At 38.6% G+C, this 23,109-nt stretch overlaps 1 protein-coding gene across 24 annotated transcripts in view; it reads right to left on the reverse strand.

Annotated features, from left to right (window-relative positions):
• Positions 1 to 23,109, reverse strand: part of LMO7 (LIM domain 7) — a 196,546-nt gene that overhangs the window by 37,650 nt on the left and 135,787 nt on the right. For 12 of the 24 annotated variants that reach the window (XM_058682605.1, XM_058682616.1, XM_058682701.1 and 9 more), the window contains 10 exons: positions 21,797 to 21,827; positions 20,885 to 20,998; positions 16,765 to 16,963; positions 12,912 to 13,164; positions 12,289 to 12,573; positions 11,697 to 11,975; positions 11,218 to 11,421; positions 9,186 to 9,905; positions 8,202 to 8,231; positions 990 to 1,107 (listed from right to left, as the gene is read on the reverse strand). In XM_058682605.1, coding sequence (XP_058538588.1) covers positions 990 to 1,107; positions 8,202 to 8,231; positions 9,186 to 9,905; positions 11,218 to 11,421; positions 11,697 to 11,975; positions 12,289 to 12,573; positions 12,912 to 13,164; positions 16,765 to 16,963; positions 20,885 to 20,998; positions 21,797 to 21,827 — 2,233 coding nt within the window. The remainder of the gene's footprint in view (positions 1 to 989; positions 1,108 to 8,201; positions 8,232 to 9,185; positions 9,906 to 11,217; positions 11,422 to 11,696; positions 11,976 to 12,288; positions 12,574 to 12,911; positions 13,165 to 16,764; positions 16,964 to 20,884; positions 20,999 to 21,796; positions 21,828 to 23,109) is intronic. The other 12 variants (XM_058682740.1, XM_058682729.1, XM_058682802.1 and 9 more) reach the window with 7 other exon arrangements.

Consider the following 23,109-nt stretch of genomic DNA (forward strand, 5'->3'; position numbering starts at 1 on the left):
CCCATAAAGTTGCCCTCAAACTCTTTTGAGTTTGCTCTGTTTAAATTATCTATTGTGTATTTCTAGACACTCCTTTGGTTTGTAACAATTACCTCTTTCAAAAAAAAGGTCAAGCTTTTTTTCCTGCAGGAACAAAGCTAAATATTACATCTATATCCATATAAACATCTGGATATAGGTCAGCTCTGTGAAAACATCTGATTTTGATTCATATCAGCTACTTTTCCAACCCAAATAGTACTCCTAGTTACATTTCTTATTTCTCCCCAAATCTCTATTAACTCTCAGAGCCCCCTTCATCTCTCCCTGCTAATGCCAAGACTGTTCTGGACCCCCTACTCTTCTGCTACCCCTAAACTTTGAGCTAAGTCTCCTCTCTTCACAAGCTTCAATAACAGTCATACTCCAAATTCAACCAACCAAAGCAAGTTAACAAGTTAACCATGCTGTAAGGAAGCAGGTTCACATTTTTTAGAACTCATAGCGAATATGAGAAAATAAACCTCCTATTGTATTTTTCACAGTGACCTTTAAAATAGGCGACAGTTGGGGCGCCTGGGTGGCGCAGTCGGTTAAGCGTCCGACTTCGGCCAGGTCACGATCTCGCGGTCCGTGAGTTCGAGCCCCGCGTCAGGCTCTGGGCTGATGGCTCGGAGCCTGGAGCCTGTTTCCGGTTCTGTGTCTCCCTCTCTCTCTGCCCCTCCCCCGTTCATGCTATGTCTCTCTCTGTCCCAAAAATAAATAAAAAAAAAAACGTTGGAAAAAAAAAAAATTAAAAAAAAAAAAATAAATAAAATAAAATAGGCGACAGTAATAGGTCAAAAAGGTAAAATCTTTTTAAAGGAAGTAGATCACATTTTCTATAGAACTGAATTCTGTATCAAGGAAAATCATTTCAAGTATACTGATTTTCATTTAAGAGAAGCAAGGAAGAGTCAAATAAATACATTCTCCCAGTCTTCCCATCTCCCAGTATAAAACGTACTCACATCTTGCCATTTCTGATCTTGTTCTTTTAATTGTGATTTTATTTTCTGCATCTCCTCATAACGCAGCTGACGCAAGTTCTGAACATCGTCTGCGCTGACATCACTCATGGACTTGCTCCTACGACAAAAATACCCATGGTAACCAAGGTTCACATGACCGGATTAGGGTTAAAACTGGAAGGTTGGGCTTTTATTTGGAAATTCCATCTAAATTTCTGCTGTACGACCTAGACGTTTTACTGATAATATCACAGAAATAGCACTACAGAGATAAATGGGTGTTTTTCCAAAACGAGAAACAAGAGCCTAACACTCAACTCAAGTGTGAATTCTTTTACAAAATGGCTAAATGAGCCCTGCATGAGTCTAAAAAATAATCCAATGTTCATATTTGGAGTTGCCCGTGCATAAAGGGATTACTTTAGAAAGAAATATTTACTACACTCATCTGTAATTTTCTATCTTCCCCAAAGATAATCTTTTAAGGTTTGGCTGCCTTTTCTGGGCACTTATTAAATAATTTAATGATTACCTGATATTTTCTCCTCAAGTTCAATACCTTGAATAAATGTGTTGCTTCTTCTCAAGGATTCTCTAAGATCCACCCTACCACTGCCCTGGACTTGTTCTCAAAGCACCACAGGTAGTTTCTAACAGCCAATTATAATAGAATGACTTCTATAGCCCTGTGTTTTATTTTGGCAGATTTCAGGTCTCCCAATATGGATTCCTGCCATGGGTATGTACTGTGGATTAGCTCTCAGTTCACTCTAGATTGGAAACAATGAACAGACTGGGGTGTTGGACACAGGCATATATGTGTGCTGTCTACATGCACACAGAATGGATGGTAAATTACACTGGAAAGTGGGGTAGTGAGAGGAGTCCAGTATGAATATTGGAGGAATCAAAGACAGAAGACAGAGCTTTTGAAGGTGGGGTATTCAAAATGTGCTTTCCCACAGATCTTTCATAATGCACTTTGGATTTTATTTCATTAAAACAGACTCTACTTTTAGTTATTTAAGTAACTCCACATCCTCTTGGGCCTTTAAACTTCGCCTTCCCCAAGATTTTGTTATCACCACATTTCTTTTGTAACATACTTGCCCTTAGTTAGCTCAGGAATTCAACTAGTTTCTATGCAAATGACTCCCAATCCACAGCCCAGGGCCAGATCCTCCCTTTACTCAATTCCAATTACTTGTTGAATAAATTACCTACATGGATATCCCGTAGGCACCTCAATTGTAAAAGGACCAATTGAAATAATATCCAGGAAGGATTTTGTAAACTATAACTCACTAAACACATGGTTATTGTTGGTGTAGCCAAACTGAATCTTGTCCCCAAACCTGCTTTTCTGCTTGTGGCTGTTAATGGTGTAACCTGCTTCCAATCATTCACATTTGAAACCTAAGAACTATTTTTCACCTTTGCCTCTCCCTTCTCCCTACTTTCAATTAGTTATCAAGTCCTCTTATTCAGTGTCTTTTTCTTTCCACTTCTATTGCCAACACCCTAGATCAGAACACAGCCAGCTCTTAGCTAGACTTTTAAAGTAGCTTAAATTATCACCCAGCCTCCAGATCCAGTGAGTCTTTCTTTAACTGTTCCAACATGAAAGCCCTTCACCAGTATATATGCCTTTTTTAAATGCCACTCATTCCTCAAGATCCCTGATACACTCCATTTTGGATGGGTGTTAAGCAACTTCCTATTCATTCTCCACTTGAAAGTCTAACAGACAACTCAAACTTGACTTGTAACAGACCAAAACCATGATTATTCACCCCACAATCTACTCATCGGTAAAATTCAATTCCATCCTCCAGATTTTAGGCCAAAATTCTTTGAGTCATCCCAGATTCCTCTCTTTCTCTAATACATCATAACTGATTCCATCATTAAATCCTGTCTACTTTCTAAATATAATGAGGATACAACCACTTCTCACCACCTCCGCCATTACCACCCTGATCCAAGCCATTATATCTCCCACCTGGATTATTACAATAATCAATCTTCCTGTTTCTACACCTTCCTGCCCAAATAGCACATGCTCAATACCACAGCCAGAGGGATGTTCTCAAAATTACACTCAGATCAAGACATCCATGTACACTGCACCCATCTGTTTCTTTCCACCTCACACGAGTTAAAAGCAGATTGCTCTAAGATCTAGGACATTGCCTGGATTTTGCCCACCTCTCTGTGCTCATCTCCCACCGTGTTCCCCTTCATTCACCTTGCTCCAGCCAACTGGTTTCCTTGCTCAACCTCTTGCTTTTATACTTGCTCTTCAACCCACCCAGAAAGCTCTTCAACCAACCATATGGCTTACCTCACACTTCCAGTCATGTTTGAATGTTACCTCAGCATTTCCCTCCCTAACCACCCTATAAAAAAGAGCAAATGCCCCTCTCTCTTGGTCACCTTATCCCTCACCATTTCTCCTCATAGTATTTCTCTGCATAGCATTTACTGCCATTTGAAAAGTTTATTTACAAATCACCTGCTTCATCCTGTAAGATTATAAAGCAGAGATTTAGTCTGTCAGCTTCTATATCACCTATACCTAGCAGAGTGCCCAGCCCATGGTAGGTGCTCATATATGTGTTATTCTACAGAATATTCTACCACTTTGGTAATGATTCCTACCTCTTCCATGCTAAAAGTGGCCTGTCCCTTCTCTCTACTCCTCTAGTGCTTTAGCTATACCTTCCTCCTGGCATTAACACTCAGCATTATAGTGCGTATGGTGTGTGTGTGTGTGTGTGTATGTGTGTGTGTGTGTGCGCGCGCGCGCGCGCTTAGCTTATCTCCCTCATGAGTCCACATGTTATTTGGAGAAAAACACATTGATGTATAACAAGGCACACAGGATACACACATTTAACATCGATGGCAAGTTTTATCATATTTAATCAAGCAAAAAAAAAACCTCGAAATGTTTCTTATGTGTATAACAAATTAAGATCCCTCCCCAAAGTTTTATAAAGAAAACACTGTAGGATCTACTAAAGAGTATTAAGGAATTACATACAGAATACATATATAATTATATATATTGCATCTTTAAAAATATATACTTAACTAGGTATGACTAAATATAAACCAGATTTATGTGAATTTGAAAGTATGAATTAAGTTATAACTGCAAAGAATAAGACTTTTTGTGCTAATACTTTAAAAGACTCACTAAAAAGAGGCAAGAAAAAAATTTTCAGGACCAAGTCATGAGAGGAATCTGGATACCCAACACATAAGGTTATGTATGTTCCAGAAGAAACATGGATATGCTAATACTTTATCTTCCAGTGGGAGGGAAGGCTGGATGGTCTCAGCTGGCCCAGAAATGGCCATGTACGTTCTTTGAGCTTTCATCCTCCTGCACTATAAAACCTTAACAGGTGTCTTTTCAGAAAACACATTCACCATGAGCAGATGCTACATCGTCCTCCTGGGAGCTAAGAGCACAGAGCCTGGCACCCAGGAGGCCCCCAGTATGAACCAAGTGAGCCAAACAGAGTAGAGGAGACTAATCCCTCCGTAAGGCAGAAATGGGAGTTCCCTTTGTTCCCTAGGATGTCAAGTTACCTAAATAAAGCCTGAGCACATTCCATGCAGGCTGAACCAAGCACTGGAGACTGTGGTGAGGGTTCCAGGCCTGGAAGTGGCAACAATTTTCACCGTAACCTAACATCACTTAGTTTCTCTGAGCCTCAGGTCCTCATCACTTAAGCCAGAATGGGATTATTATGAGAAAAGGGGAAGGTTATACTGATCGTATTTTAAAAACCATCAGGTGCTACACACCAATGATCCTTATTAAGGCAAACATGGCTGCATGGGATCTCTTGAAAACTAACTCCCCAAACAGCTTCAGACTAGAGAGGTCACCCCAGGCCACACTGATAAAATCTAGAACTTTTTGAGTACAGAAGTCTTTCAGCCAGATCATGAAGAATTCTCTCCTTCCTTATCGGAGTTAACAGCATAACATTAAACTTCAGAGGGCTTACTATGTGCCAGCAACACTGGCAAGTGGTCTGCATGGATTATCTTATTAAATGATGTCCTAGTCTGGTTCTACCACTCACTAGCTGTATGTATGTCCTCAGGAAAGCTACGATAGCTGTGTCTCTTCATGTCTCTACAATGCATCTAACACCAACCTCTTTACCTCATAGAATCGAGATTAAGGACCAGAGATAGTCTAAGAAGTAATATCTAAGAAGCAAGGGATCAGAAAGGACTAACATGTAGCAAAATTTCCTAAATATAAAATCACTGATTGCCTTAAACAGCAAGTAGAAATTCCATGATACTAAGTTTGGGGTCCCCGGAGTCCTGAACTTTCAAGGAAAGAGAGGAATACACTTACTTATGCACTTTTAAATATATTCCCATTAGGTGCTGTAGGAATTCTCTGAAGCATAATCAGTACTAAAACCTGGATAATAGGCTTTAGAACCGCCGCAAACTAGAATGATAACATAAGAAACTTTTCATTTTTAGGTTGATAGTCTAAATCAGGGTTTCCCTATAGCAGCACTATTGATATTTTGGGCTAGAAAATTATTTACTGTAAGAGGCTGTCCTACATCTGGCAGGACAATTTAGCAGGATCCCAGGATATAAAAGCACTAGGTGCTGGAGGCAAACCTCCATCCCCAACCCATCTGATGTAACTAATCAGAAATGTCTGCAGACACTGCTGAACGTCCCCTAGGGACAAAATCCCCAGAAACTTGCATCAACTTTATTGTCCTTTCCTTTTTGTTGTCTTAGGTGTCCTTATAGTTCTATAGAATCTTTTGGCCAAAACCCATAGGTGAAATATGTATCTCTTAGTTGCCTTTGATTACAACTTCACCTTGAATCAGTTTTCATTTCCTGTTGATCCTGGCAGAAGATTTAATGGCTCAGTCATATCACAAATTATAGCTATATACCCTTACAATAACTTTGTCATTAACAGCTTTGACCAAGAGGCATCATAACCATGTTTTCAGATGTCATGGAACCATAGAGACAAATCCATGCGACACAAAAGCACACGTGAGGAAATGACCGCCACATATAAAGCATCAGAGTAAAAATAAAGTGACAGATGTTAAGCGCCAAATAAAAGCAAGCCAAAAGTGAACACTCTAAGACTTCAAAAGGGAATGTACATTTCTCTTTCACCTGGTCCTTACCAAAAGGAAAGCATTCATGCTACAGGCAGGCATTTTTCAATCACAGGATGGTGAGCAATAATGATTTTCCAGGTAAGTATTCTAAGTTCAACCACATACATGTCGTCCAAGAAATATCATGAAGAAATATCCCTAGTTTCCTGTGGATAAACATTTACAAACATGTTTATCCACAGGAAACAAGTTCTAGATTAAATGCCTATACTCAATCCAATTTTTTCTTTTCATCGCAGCAAATCAGTTTAAGGAAATTATTGGTAACCGATAGAACATGGGGGAAAAAAATCCCATGTAAAAGATTTTGATTACAAGTGGTATAAAGCACACTCTAGTTTTCTGAAGACACATTCACATTACTTTCATCGATCTCAATTTACAGACAATCTTGCTTTATTTGTGTTAACCTTGGCGCTAAACTGTAAGAAGAACAGGCTCTTAAAACAAATACTGTACCACACAAGCAACAATCTTGAAATAGTCTACAGAAGGTATTTGCTGCTGCTAGCTAGCTCTAGACCAGAAAAATCCTTAGCTTTCTAAACTTGGTATTTGGGTTTCATTTCTCTTTTCTTAACCCAGTCATACAGGGTATCCCTAAGGAGGGACATGTACAGTCATTGAAATGGCTGCACATGTTTATACTCGTATCAAGTTCTTATACTCAGAAAAACAAACTGTTAAGATTATAAAGCCTTATTAGCAATGAAAATTCTGAAAGTTTTCATTCAAAATGCTTGAAGCTGCAGAGATTTTTTATCGGTTAAAACAGATTTCCCATGGTGAATTGAGATTAGCAGATGCTTAAGCTTCATGCTGACAATTGCCTTGTTCACCCTCACCAGTGAGAAATCTTTAAGCACTTGAGGCGCTGGATAGGGAATAATGTGCCTTTGCATGGCCCATTGAAAGCATGCTGGGAGCCTGATTTTTAAAATCAGTGGCTGAGAAGTACTTGCAATTAGTTGCCCGGGGCTCAATTACACTTTTGACACCTAGAATGGTTATATTGCTTTAAATAGTAATTTTAGTAAGTTCCAAAATTCCTACACTCTAAAAATTATCCAATGCTATCAAAACTGGAGATTTTTAGAGATGACATAAATCCCAGTAGGGGAATATACTTAAGTTACTAAGACTTAGGCAGATTAAAATATTTGACATACTTAAATTTTCTTCTTGTTGGAAAAAACTACTAGCGGTTAGATTCACAAAATTACTGAAAGTCTGATGGAAAATACTGAGATGCAGCCACCTGGTTATCCTGCCCTGAGCACGAATGATTCTCAAGTGTGCAGTAAAAGTATGGCAGCATTTGCTCTTAACTCTCCCTTACTCTAGAAAAGGAAAACATTTCCAGAAGAGTTTAAAAGATTTTAATTTTTGCAGATTTGGAAAGCTGATTTGGCTTTGTAACAAAGCCATATTATAACTTTTTACCCTAATCAGGAATCATGAAAATACTTCCAAATTCTACTAAGGGAATATTAATGTCATTCACCACCCTAACTAATGAACCTCTCCATAAGCTAGGAGTGTATAGATAATACCACCTGTATGAATTCCAACTTCAAGGTAAATGCTAATATTCCTTTCCATCATAGATTTTTCTAAAATACCTTTATTAGGGCTTCAACATCCAGCAGTGAGAATTTTGGTCTATATGGCAATCAAATACCAAATCAAATATATCTAATCTTAGGCAAGTAATTGTGTTACCTTTAATCGACTCCTTAAATTAAAAAAAAAAAAAAAACTTGGATTTTAAACTTCTAATAAACACAAAACCTACTGCAGTCATATAGCACTTCATGCACTGCACACTTGGATACAGAATTATCATCATTAAGCTGTAAAATTAAGGAAAAAATTCCCCATTTTAAAAAGTTACATGCACAGCACACAGCATCCCCATTTAGTGACATGCCAGGACAGAAGTGCGACGACATGTTATACAAAGGACAAACAATATGCAAAGATTTTGTCTTTTACGGTAAACTAAAAAACTTACCCATTCTCACCATAAATCTTTTGAAAGAGTCTAAGAAATCAGAAAACCAAAAATTAAAAGTCATTTTTCGGTTATATTAGTTTCTAAATGTTCAATAACTTTAAGATTCTAACCTGAGATGGACAAAACTCAAAAGTTTTTATCACATTTTAATGTCTCAAATTCTAATTGATCTCATATCTCAAGGAATCAAATTAAGCAAGATAAACAGTCTCCTAATTTACCTTGAACCAACAAATCCATAACAGAAAACTTCCTGTTGCCAAGAATAAAATGTTACATTTGGATCTCCTGATTTTAATAGCCTTACATTTGTCCATCCCAAAGTTGAACAAGTTGAACATCAAAATGGCAAGTTGCATAACACATAAATGCAGACACATTATGGCCATAATTACATACATGTAAAATTTAGCAGACAGCAAATAACATTCATGCATTTAATAAAGTCTGCACTGAATTTTAAACTATAAATTTAAAAAGTCACATATTGACAATCCAAGGAACCTAGGTCAAAAACAAAAATTATAATCAAGTTAAATGAAATTTGCAATGCCATATTTCAAGGGACATGGTTACACAGAAATCATACATTCCAAATTATGAGAAACACAGAAAACTAAACTACAACCAGACTGTTTCAGAAATGCCTGGACATGAGACTATAAAGTCTGTAAATGTAACATTTTCATGAAACATCATGTTGCAAATAGTACCATAGTCCTCCTTAAGGCCAAAGGCAAGGCTTATGTACACACCTTTTTAAACAGGCCTCAGCTAGCTGATTTAGAGATGTGCAAATATGGAATTGCACTTTTTCCATGAAATCACTACAGGTTCCTCAAAACAACACAACTTTTTGCAGGATGCTTCAAAATGGCTCATGACATGCAGAGTTGGGCAACACAATGCCACTTTCTCACACAGAGAAGTTATACAAGACCATCCATTACAAGCCACATCCTTGCAGAAACACACTCTGACCTCTCGACCATGAGCCGTTTCTTGTGCCTAAGTCTGCTGGCCTCCCGGATGGCTTCCCACCTCTGCAGGTCTGCCTCGCTGCAGGGGCCAGGGATGAAGCTGACGGGAGGCACGGTCGTCCCCAGCTGCCAGGACTGGATCTTGCGAGTCAACAGGTCATCTTTCTTCTGCCGGTAGGAAGGCACTAACACTCTACAGCTCTTTCTTTTTTCTTTGGATGGGCGTGTTCTTTCAAGTACACACAGAAACTTGGCTTGAATTTCTGGAGGAAGAGTCCAGGGTTCAGGGAAAGGAACTGGCTGGTATCTGTCTGGGGCCCCTGACAGAGGCACCTCTTTTTTCTGTGCTGGAAGTCGGCGAACAACCATATCATCTTTTTCTAGATCCGGAAGTACAAGTTCACCTTCTCTACACTGCAGAATTATATCTCGCTCTACAGGATCATCTTGCTCAGAAAACCTTCTAAGATCTTCAAAAGCCCGGAGAACATACGGATTTGCATGGAAAGCGCCAGTCTTTCTGACAAAGAAATCATCATTCTCTAAATCAGGGTCTAGGGTTGACATCTCGAGGTCATCTCTTTTATACCCTGGTGCAGAAAAGAGATTCTTTCTGCGTGTTATGAGCCTGGGGCCGGCAGTGGGATCAATTTTGGTATTTGTTTCAGAAGACAAGATGTCATCAGAATATGTTTGGAGGGCCTGAAGTAATAAAAACTGACTGAAGCACAGAAAAGAAAAAGGAAGGGAGAATCTTATTAAGCTCAGGTAGAACAGGTAATTAGGCAGCAGACCAACTAGTCAGTTACCATGGGTGAATTATGTCATGGAGTCACAGGAGGGATTCTTGCTTGAGAGAAAGACTAGCCTTTAATGCCATCACCCGTGACTTTCTCGGATACCACTTAAATAAGCAAATGCAGCGTGTGCTTCTCAAGAAAGGTGGGTGCTGTCCAGGCCAACTGATGGGGCTAAAACGTAGACAGCACACACCTCCCTGATGAATATGTACTTGCTTTTACCCTGCCCGTATTCTGTCACCCACAGTGATGTAGCCCCCATCCCAGCAAAGCAGCGATCTTGCAGATTTTGAAGAGTTGGTCATTAAGCACTTTATGCAATAGGCACAGGTAGTCAGCAGAATTAAAAAAATAAAATGCTGTGAAGCATTCAAAAAGACCCCAATGGGGGCACCTCGGTGGCTCAGTCGGTTAGGTGTCCAACTATAGATTTTGGCTCAGGTCATGGTCTCATGGTTCGGGCGGTCGAGACCAGAGTCGGGCTGCACACTGACAGCGTGGACCCTGATTGGGATTCTCTCTCTCTTTCCCTCTCTTTCTGACTCTCCCCTGCTCGTGCATGCACAGCTCCCTCTCTTTCTCAAAATAAATAAATAAACTTAAAAAAAAAATCTTTTCTCTGCATTTTCCCACTAGACTTGTGTGCCCTGGTGTCTATCTAAAAGTTATTTTCTGGAGCACCTGGGTGGCTCAGTCGGTTAAGCGTCTGACTTTGGCTCAGGTCATGATCTCACGGTCTGAGTTTGAGCCCCGCGTCAGGCTCTGTGCTGACAGCTCAGAGCCTGGAGCCTGTTTCAGATTCTGTTTCTCCCTCTCTCTTTCTGCCCCTCCCCTGTTTGTGCTCTGTCTCTCAAAAATAAACATTCAAAGAAAATTTTTAAATAAAAACTTTTTTAAAAAAAGTTATTTCCTTTCTCCACATCTCCGTACATAACAAAACCACAGAATTAGGTCAACTTTCACAAAAGCTTTTTAGAAATAATTTTCCAAAAGAACAGACTATGCCACATGTACTATCTTGTACATTACTGTGAAGAATATTTAATTCCATAGACTTCCAAGCTCATATGTTCCCACAGAAAGCAATATGTTATACACATTATGCTTTGATGCTAAATGTTACAAGGTTTCATGACCCAGCGCATCATGGTCAGAAATTAAAGTAGCAGCAGAAACTGGCACAGATGTCCCAGGCCAGACTCAAAGCAGGCAGGCTCATGCACACAGGTACACCTGGGCTCGTCCGAGGCACCACTGGCTCTCCTGGCTGCTTGGGTGTCCCAGGAGTTCTTGGCCCCTCTGGTAGCCAGTTCCAGCAAGAGTGAACGTCTTTGGCAGTTGCTGTCTAGCCTACGCTTTGCTTTTTGGATTCTACTAAAAATGGAGGAGCTTCTGTGAGAGCCTGAATCCTCATCCTCAGAATCTGAATTCCTCCTACTGTAGAGAGTGATACAGAGAAAGGAGGGAGGAAAGGAGAAAGAGTTGGAGAAAACTAGAACTACTGAAAATACTGCCATGCAGAAGGCTTTTTAAGATCCAGATCCTAAGGTTTAAACTTAAACAGCATTTTTTTTTTCGGTGATAGAGGTTCTATGGGTATTAAAGGGAAAAGGAACCTTTCTCTTTCCCTCTCGTAAAAAGCACACACGGAACACACCCAGCCAGGGTGCCAAATGAACATTAGAACAACAGAAACATGCACAGAGACAAACCTGAATCCCTGAAATTCTTTATACCATGGTTTGTAAGTTTCTCTTTTTATTCTTTTCCAGTTCACATCTTCTGGGATCCAACATTTGGGAAGAAACTGATCAAAAGCATGCCCTGGGTTTGGCATGATTGGACTTAGCTTTCGCACATAAAGATCATCCTTTACGGTGTTGGGTGTACTCGTCTTTGCTTCTTTCTCTTCCAAGTAACAAGAGGAGTTTGAAGTTTCTTGTACTGTTGGCCAATTCTCCACATTGGTACCCCAAGTTCTCCTCTCATTACTGTTCAAAACATCCAACCAGTTAAGATACTGAATGAGCAGTTTGTGACACAGAACACAAAAGGCATGCTTTCTGGCTCACAAAGTTTATATCACTGAATGAGACAAATTAGTTGCCACTCTATCATGACAGCTCCTAGAACAAAGTTAAGGCATGATAACAGCATCTCATTTTAATCAGAGGATAGCATGATATGCAAGGGCCAAAGATAATTATAAGATGTGTTAAAAAGAGATAAAATTGCAAACAATCTGGGGTGTTATATATTAAAATCAACATAACAGACATTCTGATCTAGGAGAATTTTTCTGACCTCGTCAACTCGTACAGCCCAGTGGCTAATGGGTCAGCAGGAGAAAACCTTTGCGAATAAGAGCTAGGAGAGGTGGTTTTCGAGATGAAACACTCAGGCCTCTTTTTCACTTGGAATCTACGGTTGGCTAAGTCATCCAAAACTACATCAGGCAACTTTCGTTCATCCTCGGAGTCCGAACCACTTTCAGAACCGTATACCTCCTTCTGACAGGAAGCTGCATTGGAAAAATCCCACTCTGCTTTGCTAATTTGATGGGAAATTAAAGGATTCTCTGTGTGTCCACTGAGATCAATCAAACAGGGAAAAAATGGAAGAAAACAACAGCTCACAGTGAAAAGCAGAAGTCATTCAACATGCTGAAAGATGTCAATAAGCTAAAGGCATGTATCTAAAAAAAGAACCAACACACCATAGGCTGACATCCTAAAAGGGAAGAAACACCTTCAGGATATGCATGACTAAAGATAATAGTAAGAAAAAAAATGCATTTTCATTAGTGAAATTTTTGGGCTATGAAATACATTTTAAGAACTATTCCCTTTTCCCACATTTAAATATCCCTGCAAATTCACAAAGTGCACTGAATTTTAAAACTCCATCAACAGCTCGCATCCCAGTACCTTGGAAATGTTCCATCCGCTTCTGTATAGACCGGGCTTGCCCAACTTCTTCTGTTATCCTCGTATTTGTCTGGCTTTTTCTTCCTCAACGGCGCTGGCACATAGGATGGCTGTCTACTTTTGTTGGGTAAAAAACGATTGAATGGTAAAGCAGATTTTGGTTCAATAGCTGAAATCCTTCGATAGGACATATCGTCTTTATTATAATCCTGCATCTTGGATGGAAATTCAGAATCTGTGTCGCTTTCGCAACCTATAAAAAAAGCATGAGAATTTGCTTTACTCTCCAGATCATTTGTCTAACTGAACCCACACAGCATGCCTGCTTTGTCTCTCCCTTGGAAACCCAGGGCTCTTCTGCTAACTCTGGGGAATATTTTTAGAAATTTGTCATGAAGTTGTGATAAGATCCATTAGGAGGAACTTGCTTTGCATACTGGAGGCACATGCGCTACATTCTTTTACTGTTGAACATTCTAAACAGAAAATATCCCCATTAACCACTGAACTTCTTTTCTTCCCAATCCTCCTTGACCCTGTGACTGTACATAAAATTTATTGATGGAATACATATGAGTAAAATATAGCAACTGAGTCAAAGACACCGAAAACTAGATCAAAGAGTCATTCAAGGAAAAGTCTGTAATTTAAAATAAAGCGCACCATTGTCTCAAATTTCTGTGAGGGCAAGAGAGGTAAGGGAGGACATGGAAAAAGCAGTAGAAAGCATAGTATCAGGAAGGGGTTGGCTACATCGTTGTGAGATCCCTATAGGCAAGGGTCACACATTAAACAGGAGGTTGGAACTTCAGTAATCATTTGGTCCAAAGGAATATCAAGCCTCATGTCTAAATGAACACACACAACTCAAGGATTTTTCTCAGGGTGGCCACGAAAATACTGGGAACCTTGTATTTTGATTCCAAAATCAAATCAAATCATTTAAATACAAATTCAAAAGAATACACTGTGATACACCTCAAGGTCAGATAGACACAAATGCTGATCTGTTCTCTTAAATAAATAAGTCTACTCTTGTAAAGACACAGGAAGAAAAGAGACTACAAAATACTACTACAGATCCACGCTGAGTTGGATCCCTTTTCTACCCTTTTGTTCTTTCTGCCTCCATGTATTTGCAAAGATAGTTTGTAGAGGTTGCCCCCTTCCCGCCAGGGTTCCTTCAGAGGATAGCTGTGCACAGTACCTGACAGCTGCAGCCTCTGGGCACAGCGAACTCAGGGCAGGTCAACCTGTGCTCAAGGCCATCTGGTCTCCTCCCTCCTGCCTGGCAGAAATCTACAGTAAATACAATGAGAATGGCCTACAGGAAGTGGTTTCACACACCCTGGGAGACTGTGAGGCTGGAATAGGGTAAAGGAGAAAAGGTAAAAAGGGAGGAAGAATGAGCAGTACAACCGGGGAGGGTTAATGGTCAATCATCAGGTGCTTCCATTTTTACCACTTCCTGAATATCCCATTTTGTTGCAAATAAAGAAAGGTCTTAGAGGTTCTTGCCCGAATGTGTACATGTGGAATTTTAAACACACAGGGAGATTTTCTACTTTGGAAGTTTTAAAGCTAAAATCTTTTTATTTTTGAGTGCAGTGAAGTTCCCGCAGAGTAAGCAAATATTCTTGATACGGAAAGGGAGTTCGTATAAAACTAAGGAATTTGACTTTTCAGTTTGTTAACTTAAAAATATTATCCTAAGGGCCAGGAGGGTGGGGATCAGCTTGGGACCTCAACCAGGCAGGCAGCAGAATTTCAACATGCTGACTGCAAAAAAGTTTGATTATCCGGGTGGCCCTCAGGCTTTTCTCTTCTTCCTCAGTTGTAAGTACCACATCTTCCCTTCCGCACTCTTCACACAAGCTCTGCAACCCCTTTCCCAAGATCAGGAAGCAGTGTGACAGTGGCCTTCTGCTTTCTGTCACACATACCAGGCATCCAGTCCACCAAGTATCTGAGGAGAGGACTTTAATTCCACACTCGGGACGACTATACTGAACCGACGGAAGTCTGTATATTCCCACATGCCTTCAGTCTTTGCCCCTGTTATTCTTTGTTGGCCAGATATAAATTTAAACACTGAATGTTTTAGGTTATCCAGTCAGGACAAAGGAATATAGCTCATTAAGAACATCAGCCTCTGCTTTTACAGTTTTAATCACTCAGATGAACTATAAACTCAGATTCATTTCCTTAACCCTGTACTAGTCATCTGGGCCATAAAAATGTCACACCTGGATAGCAGCCACCAACACATGCAACAATAGTCATAAAGGGTAACTCTTTGATAGCTACTCATTTTTTTAAAATTTCAAATGCCACTACGACTCTAAAACCTAAAGAGATGGGGTTGTGTTACACTTAATTTGTTGATTATTTTTCAAAACCAAATCCATTGTACATCCATTGCTTTTTTGTAAATTTACATCAGAACAACAACAACAAAGATTGAATTGTAGTTGAGCACTGTGTGCTAAAGTATTTAGGCAAAGTCTAATGTACTCTGAAGTGCCTCAAACACCAAGATGGATAATTAATGTATATAGAGGGAGGGGAAGATATGTGGTAAAGCAAGCCCAGTAAAATGTTATGGTAAGAACTAGGGCTTGGAACATGAGTATTCACTGTAAAATTCTTTCAACTTTGTTGAGGCTTTAAATGCTTTTTGATAAGAACATTAGGAAAAACAAGTAAAAATATAAAAGTAATTATCAAAATAACCAGCAAAGTAAAATCCCTAACAATTTAGTACCAACTCACAACCAGAACTCTCCATTTTTTCATGTCAATGCTAGAAGCACAGAAACTTTACTTGTGGTTTTGATCCATCCGAATTTGAATTGTTAAAGGTACACAGTCGGGAATTTCTGACCCCATCCAATAGCCATTGTTAGAAGACAGGCATTTAAGTAACTGATGTGGCCATAATATTAGGATTTTGAAACTCGTAACAAAGTAACTTTCATTTTATGTTCTTTTCTCACTCTGTCCTGGATTCGCTCTGACCCTAATAAAAACAAAAGAGGTTTCCTAACACCATGCTAGTATGGCTACTTAATTTATGAAAGTTTAGGGGTGCCTGGGTGGCTCAGTCGGTTAAACGTCCGCCTTCAGCTCAGGTCACGATCTCACGGTCCGTGAGTTCGAGCCCCGCGTCGGGCTCTGGGCTGATGGCTCAGAGCCTGGAGCCTGCTTCCGATTCTGTGTCTCCCTCTCTCTGTGCCCCTCCCCCATTCATGCTCTCTGTCTCAAAAATAAACAAACATTAAAAAAAAAAAAAAAAAAAGTTTAGCATAATAATCTATCCTGGTAGATATCAATCATTTTTTTTGGACAGAATTACAGGGATATGTTTCCTCCTTTTCCTTAAGAGAAATTTTTTTATCTTTTGGAGAGAAAAGTATTCAGAAACTAGAGCAGAATTTTATAGAAGCTTTCTTTTTTATGTTTAGGTACATTGGTAAATAGGCCTCATAGCCCAGATTATCAAACCTGCATCCGGACAGAAGAGAATCAGGATAGATCATCATTGATAGAACAGGTCACAGTTAATGGTCTCCTCCCCACTCTCTTCTAACCATGGAATGAAAAACAATGAAACAATGATCACTCTAGTGGTAATACAGTGACGAAGCAATGAGAAAGGAAAAGAAAGAAAAAAAAAAGAAATGGAAAACGAGAAAGAAACCCCCAATATTTTAGTCTCTATGGAAATCCACATCTTTGTAAAATTTTTGCCCCAATTGTTTTTGCTCCATTTTCCTACTCTCTCCTATTTCCAATTTTCTCTTAATAATGCAAACAAGCACAAAATACACTGACAGTCAAAGATGCAACTCACCCTCACGTCCCCCTCTCAGCGTGATATCAGAGGAGCAGCTTGTGAATGACCTAGACCCCAAAGAGTCCAAGCTTTCAAACGAGTCTTCTCTCTTATGGTTGCCTGGAGGAGTAGGAAATTCTCCACGTTCAGCACACCAGATATCACCGTAACCACTGTCCCTGCCACTCCTTTTCAGGCACCTGGAGTCTTCAAGAGCCTAAAGGAAAAGTTTTTAAAGAAGAGTGAGTCAGCATAAACTTCCAAAAATGTAATCAGTCATTACTTGTTTGTATAGCTCAAGTTGTACTATATTTGATAGGTGTGGCAATGAGATTTCTCTGTTAAACATTAAAAAAAAATCTGACAAAAATCAGAGTATAAATCTGTAAATGTTTTCCCACAATATTTGGCACTTAGGTAACAATGAGGAGGTATTCAATAGTATTTAATAAAAGACTACAGTTTATCTAAAAATAAGTGTGGGGGGGGCATTTTAATAAAAGAGAAGCTAATAATAGATTCAAATGCTAAAAATCAGTGACTACAGGTAGCTGGCAATAAACATGAAAGGAGTCAAAGCAACAAGTCAACCTTAATTTCCATGTTCCAAAGGAGGTAAGTTAACAAGATTCTAGTCAGCCTACCCTCCAGGAAATATTTGCAGTGTTTAGAATAAAGTAACTTTAACTCATAGTTTCTTAAGAAAAAACTTTAAAAACAGATAAAAGGGCAAGGACAGCAGGCATACACCACAGAGTTCATTCATTTCCACTGATCACAACACCTAGATCTGAGCCAAGGAAAGTAGACTTGTCTGCAGACATTCAAAATTTACTTTCCCTCAATCTTAGTAAGTATTTATTTGTTTGGCTCACATGAGAGATAAATAGACAGATAACAAATGTGATTAGCCATAGGTTTGTAAATTATATATAACTTATTACAAGTATCCTTTTGAGGGTACCTGGCTGGCTTAGTCGGTAGAGCATGCGACTCTTTATCTCAGGGTTATGAGTTCAAGTCCCATGTTGGGTGTAGAGATTACTTAAAGGTAAAATTTTTAAAAATTTATATACATTATACAAATATATATAATACGTATATAAGCATTATTTTGAATAACATTCCTTTATGAAAAAGTTAATAGCAAAATAAAACTAGACTTTTTTTCTTTTTTTTTGAGAGACAGAGAAAGAGCACGAGCTGAGGTGAAGGGCAGAGGGACAGAAAGAGAAAAATCAAAATCTTAAGCAGTCTCACGTGGGGCTCGACCTCACGATCCTGGCATCGGGACCTGGGCCAAAATCAAGAGTCAGACGTTCAACTGACTGAGCTACCCCGGTGCCCCAAAACTCGACTTTTTAAAATTAGGATTTAAGTAAAATTATAAAGCCCTTAGCCTTGTCCTGATACACAGTAATCAAAGAACATGTAATGACTAATTTTTTCATACAATGTCATTAGTATATAAATCAGAAATGCTAGTCTCAGATGAACAAACTACAGAGACAGTTTAAAGAACGTAGGAATTTCTAACACCCAGATGTAATATGTGAATCTTGATTACTCAGAATTCAGATAAAATGAGCTATGAAAGAAAGCTGGGAGACAATTGGGAAATTCTGAATACAGACTACGTAATAGATAGTAGGGAACATTTATTAATTTCCTTCAACATAATAGACATTGTAGCTATATGGAAGAATATGCTTAGTCTTAAGAGATGCATGCTGAGTTTTTAGACATAAGAAATCTACAATTTACCTTGAAATGGTTAAGTAAAAACAGATGAATGGATAGACACATGGGTAAAGGTAAAGCCAGTATGGGAAGTTTTTAACAATTGAACCAGACAGTACATATTTGGGTATTTGTTGTAGTATTCTTTCAACTTTTATAATTATGAACATTTTCAACATATGGATAAAGTTGAAAAAAGAATGTTTACAATGCATCATTAGCAGCTGTCCCGGGCACACTTTTGGCTGAGACTCTGTCAACTCATGGTTCAACTGTTGGACAAATGTATGAAGCACCAATAAGATCCAGTGGATTTAGTGAGCTTTCATATACTTTCGATGCCAGACACCCTGGCATTAGCATTGATATCCTATCATAAAAATGTCAGCACCTACCTTGTACCTTATTTTCAAGGAGATGGGGAAGCTGGGCCTAGTGCTGGTACCACCAAACTAATTCTCAAAATATAAAAAGATTACAATTTTTTTAAATATATCTTTAGCTCTTTCAGGTTTCTTAGACATGTATTTGTGGAAGTATCAGAGTCCTCAACACACAGTGAGATGATTTTTGACCTCATAAAAAGTTATCTTAAAGTTATTGATGATGGGCCACCTCAGTTATAAAATAACCTGAGTCTGGCCTTGGTGCCTGGTTTTTACGAGGACTTCCCTCTGACAAGTCATCTAAAATGAGTCATCTCCGATTATATGATGACTCAGGTGCAACAGCTCACGAATTTTTTTTTTGTTTTTTAATTGACATTCTGGATTGGCCATTAAGCATTATCTACTTCAGTGGGGAACATCTGAACATAATGACTTTGAGTGGAACAGAACAGATGCAAAACAGAGATCATATGTATTTACACACTTCTTACTGCTATCCCCACTCCATAATAATGGAATGGCAAAACTGAGGTTTGATCAATTTTTTTTTTTTTTTTACCTATTCTGGTTGTGACACTGGTGACAGGAAACAGCTTTTAATAAAGCATTCCCAGCACAAATGCTGTACTAGGGTTATTCAACCTGAGTCAGACTGCCATAAAAAGAACCAAAGGCTGTGAAGAGAGCACTGATGCAGGAGCCAAAGCCCCACATTATTTTTAACTGGATGTTTTCTTAGCTGACATAACTGTAAGGCAAGGCTCTGCTCATGCCCCAGGCCACCTGCACATTCATCCGTCACAGCCTTATCTTCTTCAGCTTCTGTGACCTGTTCATCTGTCTCCATCAGACACTGGTGCTCTAGGATGATGGGCCTTTCGTGACTGTTTTTCCAACATCTAGAACAATGCTCTATAACCTGAATTAACTGTTTCAAAGAATTTGGGTGAAGTACCATCCGCTCCCTACAATTCAAAAATAAAAATCAAGAAGGAATACTTTAATCTTCTTTGCTCTATAATCTCATATTTCTACAGTATATGTGGCCAGACTCAAGCAAAAGGATTTCAAGATCAAAGTAGATGTTAGGCAAGATGCTCATTTTCATCCTGGCCTAAATTTCTATCTTCCAATCATGGTAACAAACATTTATTACATCCTTACAATGTGCCAGAGACTAATGTTAAATGCCTTATTGGTACAGTACCATTTAATCACCATAAAAACCCATGGAGCAACTATTATGAATCAGATGATGGTATATTATTTTAACTACCTATTTTCTTCTGAGCACTGTAAATTCCCCTGGATAAATATCCCCCTAGAGAACTTCATTTCCCCATTTGGATCCTATAAATGAAAATTTGACAGAACTATGGTCAGCCCTGGCACTTGACCCTCCTCAAGGAATCCTTGAGCATTCAAAAGCTACAACACTGACTTCAGGACATAAAGGACTAGAAATGTGTTTAAAACAAAAGATTCTAATTTAAGCCCCATATCATGTTTCATGTAACAGCATTTACTGCTGTCTAGGAAACACAAGCAATATGACAGAATTATGGGGAGGATGGAGTATGGGTATAGAGATCTAATGAAACATGACAAGATATTAAGATAGAGAAACTGAGTAACTTCAACACACAGTAGCTATCCTGCAGCACCTCTCTAGTACAGGTTGAATTTCCTAATATAGAAAGAGTTAACTTATATCCAGTGCCTTAGAAAGGAAGCAGATATGTCGGTCATTGAATTACCTAACATTAAGAAATAAATACCTAGACTCCCTCACTGTTTTGCGGTGGTATACAAAGCCAGCAAATAAGTAACAATGCTTTCTACCCAGCACAATCCAGAGTGGAGTAAAGATAATAGGAGCTGCCATATTTGTTAGAAGAGGGGAAGAACGAAAAAGGGAAGTGGAAGGAAAGGAATACAGGGAGTGGGGAGGAGGACAAAGCAGTAGTATAAGGAACAGTATTCATTGCACCCAGATGTAGTTTCCTTACCTTAGTCAGAGCTTGTCCTAAAAGATTCTCAAATGCTTTCAAATTAAGATAGGGTCCATTATAGTAGGGGTTACTTTGTGCTTTTCTTCCCAACCAGTACAATGTTATCAAAACCTTGAAAAATGCCATGAAACAACATCAGTCTAATTAGTAACTAGTTGCAAGTTCAAATGCAGCTGAGCACCCCAGACAGAAGATAGCGTATTTATCTATGGTTGAAAAGTAGGTTTTCTTTTAAATTATGTGAAGGAGAAGGGCCATTAAAAATGTTAATTATTCTTAGATTTCTGTCTCCAAGCACATTCTCAGACCAAAAGCTCAGATGTCAATAGGCATTTGTATAATCTATTAGTTCATCTGAAGGAAAACATTTATGAAGAAAGCAAATTAAACTTCCAAAGCAATAAATTTTTCCAACAAATTTACAGCTTAAACTCTTAAAATCAGGAATTCTCAGCTCCCTTAATAAGGATCTTGAGCTCTTGTATTTTTTTTTAACTAAAGCTGTCACAGTTTTAGAAACTCTTCTAATATGCAGAATGTTAGAGATAGAAGTGTGCACTGAGCAATTACCCGGAGTTCTTACACATTCAGTGTTTTTCCTTAAAGTCTGATCTTGTGGTTTGACTTACACCTCTACAGATCCTGAAGTGTGTTTTTTGCCTTTCCCACCCTTACTCACATATAAGATGCCACTTCCCAGGTTTCACCTACCCTCCTACACTCTGATGTCAGAGAACATATGGTTTAACCTTATTTAAACATATCTAGAGTTCCTGACTTGTTGGCTACTGTCAGAAATTCCATTAGAAAAAGGATTCAGAGTGTATCAGATATTTTTAGATACCACTGCCTTATTACAGAACATGTAAGTAAAAAACCATTAATAATGTTCCCTTAAATATATCTTACATTTTTCACTCTCCTATCAGTCTCTTCTTGCCTGTAAAGAAAAGAGAAAATGCCTATTAAGTAACATCTATGAGCCTTCAATTATTAAGTAGAAAAAACTCTTTTATTCTAAAAATTCTTTTATTCTAAATGAATATTAATGCCACCTGGACATTCAAAAACCTTAAACTGCATATTATCCATCAGAATTTTTCAACATTCGTTGATTTCATGAAATAGAATGGTCCATTATCTATAAGCAAGTTTGTCTTTTTCTCATTTTTTTCATTATAGATTTTTTAAGCACACTACTGGCATTTTTTGTATTTTCATTTTAAACAATGTTTAAAACCATTCGAAAAGTGGGGAGAGCAGGAAGCAGGAATCAGTGTGCTCATGCAACAAAAATTGAGAAAAAAAAAAGAGGGGGAGAAAAAGCATTTTTGCAGAGTTTTCTTTTCTATCGTCCATGGGTTTTTCATCCAAGTTACTCAGAGCAAAATGCTCAGAGATCAAGGTCCTGCAGATGTTGAGAAGTACAATTTAAAAAATGGCCATGAATCTCTGCTTGAAGCGATTTTACTTTGTCACGAGAATCATGAGTTTTCTCCCTCACCTGTAAAAGGGCATGATATTTATGGGAGAAGTTAAAAGGAGGCAGATGTCAGCACAATGTTGAAGAAGCAACATAAATTCATTAACAAAGGGTTACCCTAAACTAATGCACTTGCTGTCATTAGACACACTTATAAGCAGGCTTGTTGCTAATTCAGACTGGAGAAGCCAGAATTAGGTGACCTCTAAGGTGGCTTTCTAGCCTAAAGTCTGTAAGTGATGTGTATTTGCCAAATAAAATGTATAGACATATATGTCCTGTGTACATAGGAGATATATAAAACATATATCTAACATAGAAGACATGTATACAGAAAGGAAAAAGGGGAGAGAATGAGCACACAAATATTTAACTTAGCTTTCAAAGAATCAATGAGACAGCTATGGCCATTCCTTTCCGTAAAACAAACATGAAGTGAAATGGACCCTAGAATAACATGCACCTCCCACCCATCCCAGCACAGGACAAAAAGAGAATCCACAAGTTCCCACACTATTGCAGAAATATAAACTGATCAACTACTTTTTAATTTTTAATCCATTTGGTAGTAACTATTCAAGCCAAGTCTATGCATATTCTATGGCCCAGCGATTCCACCCCTAGGTGTCTACTGAACAGAAACGCCTACATATATTCACCAAAAGTCATTTATGAGGTTTACGGAAGCACCTTTCATGACAGAATAAACTGGAAGCTGCACATATGTCTTTAACAATAG

Source organism: Neofelis nebulosa, chromosome 1, assembly GCF_028018385.1.
Source record: "Neofelis nebulosa isolate mNeoNeb1 chromosome 1, mNeoNeb1.pri, whole genome shotgun sequence".
Classification (NCBI taxonomy): Eukaryota; Metazoa; Chordata; class Mammalia; order Carnivora; family Felidae; genus Neofelis; species Neofelis nebulosa.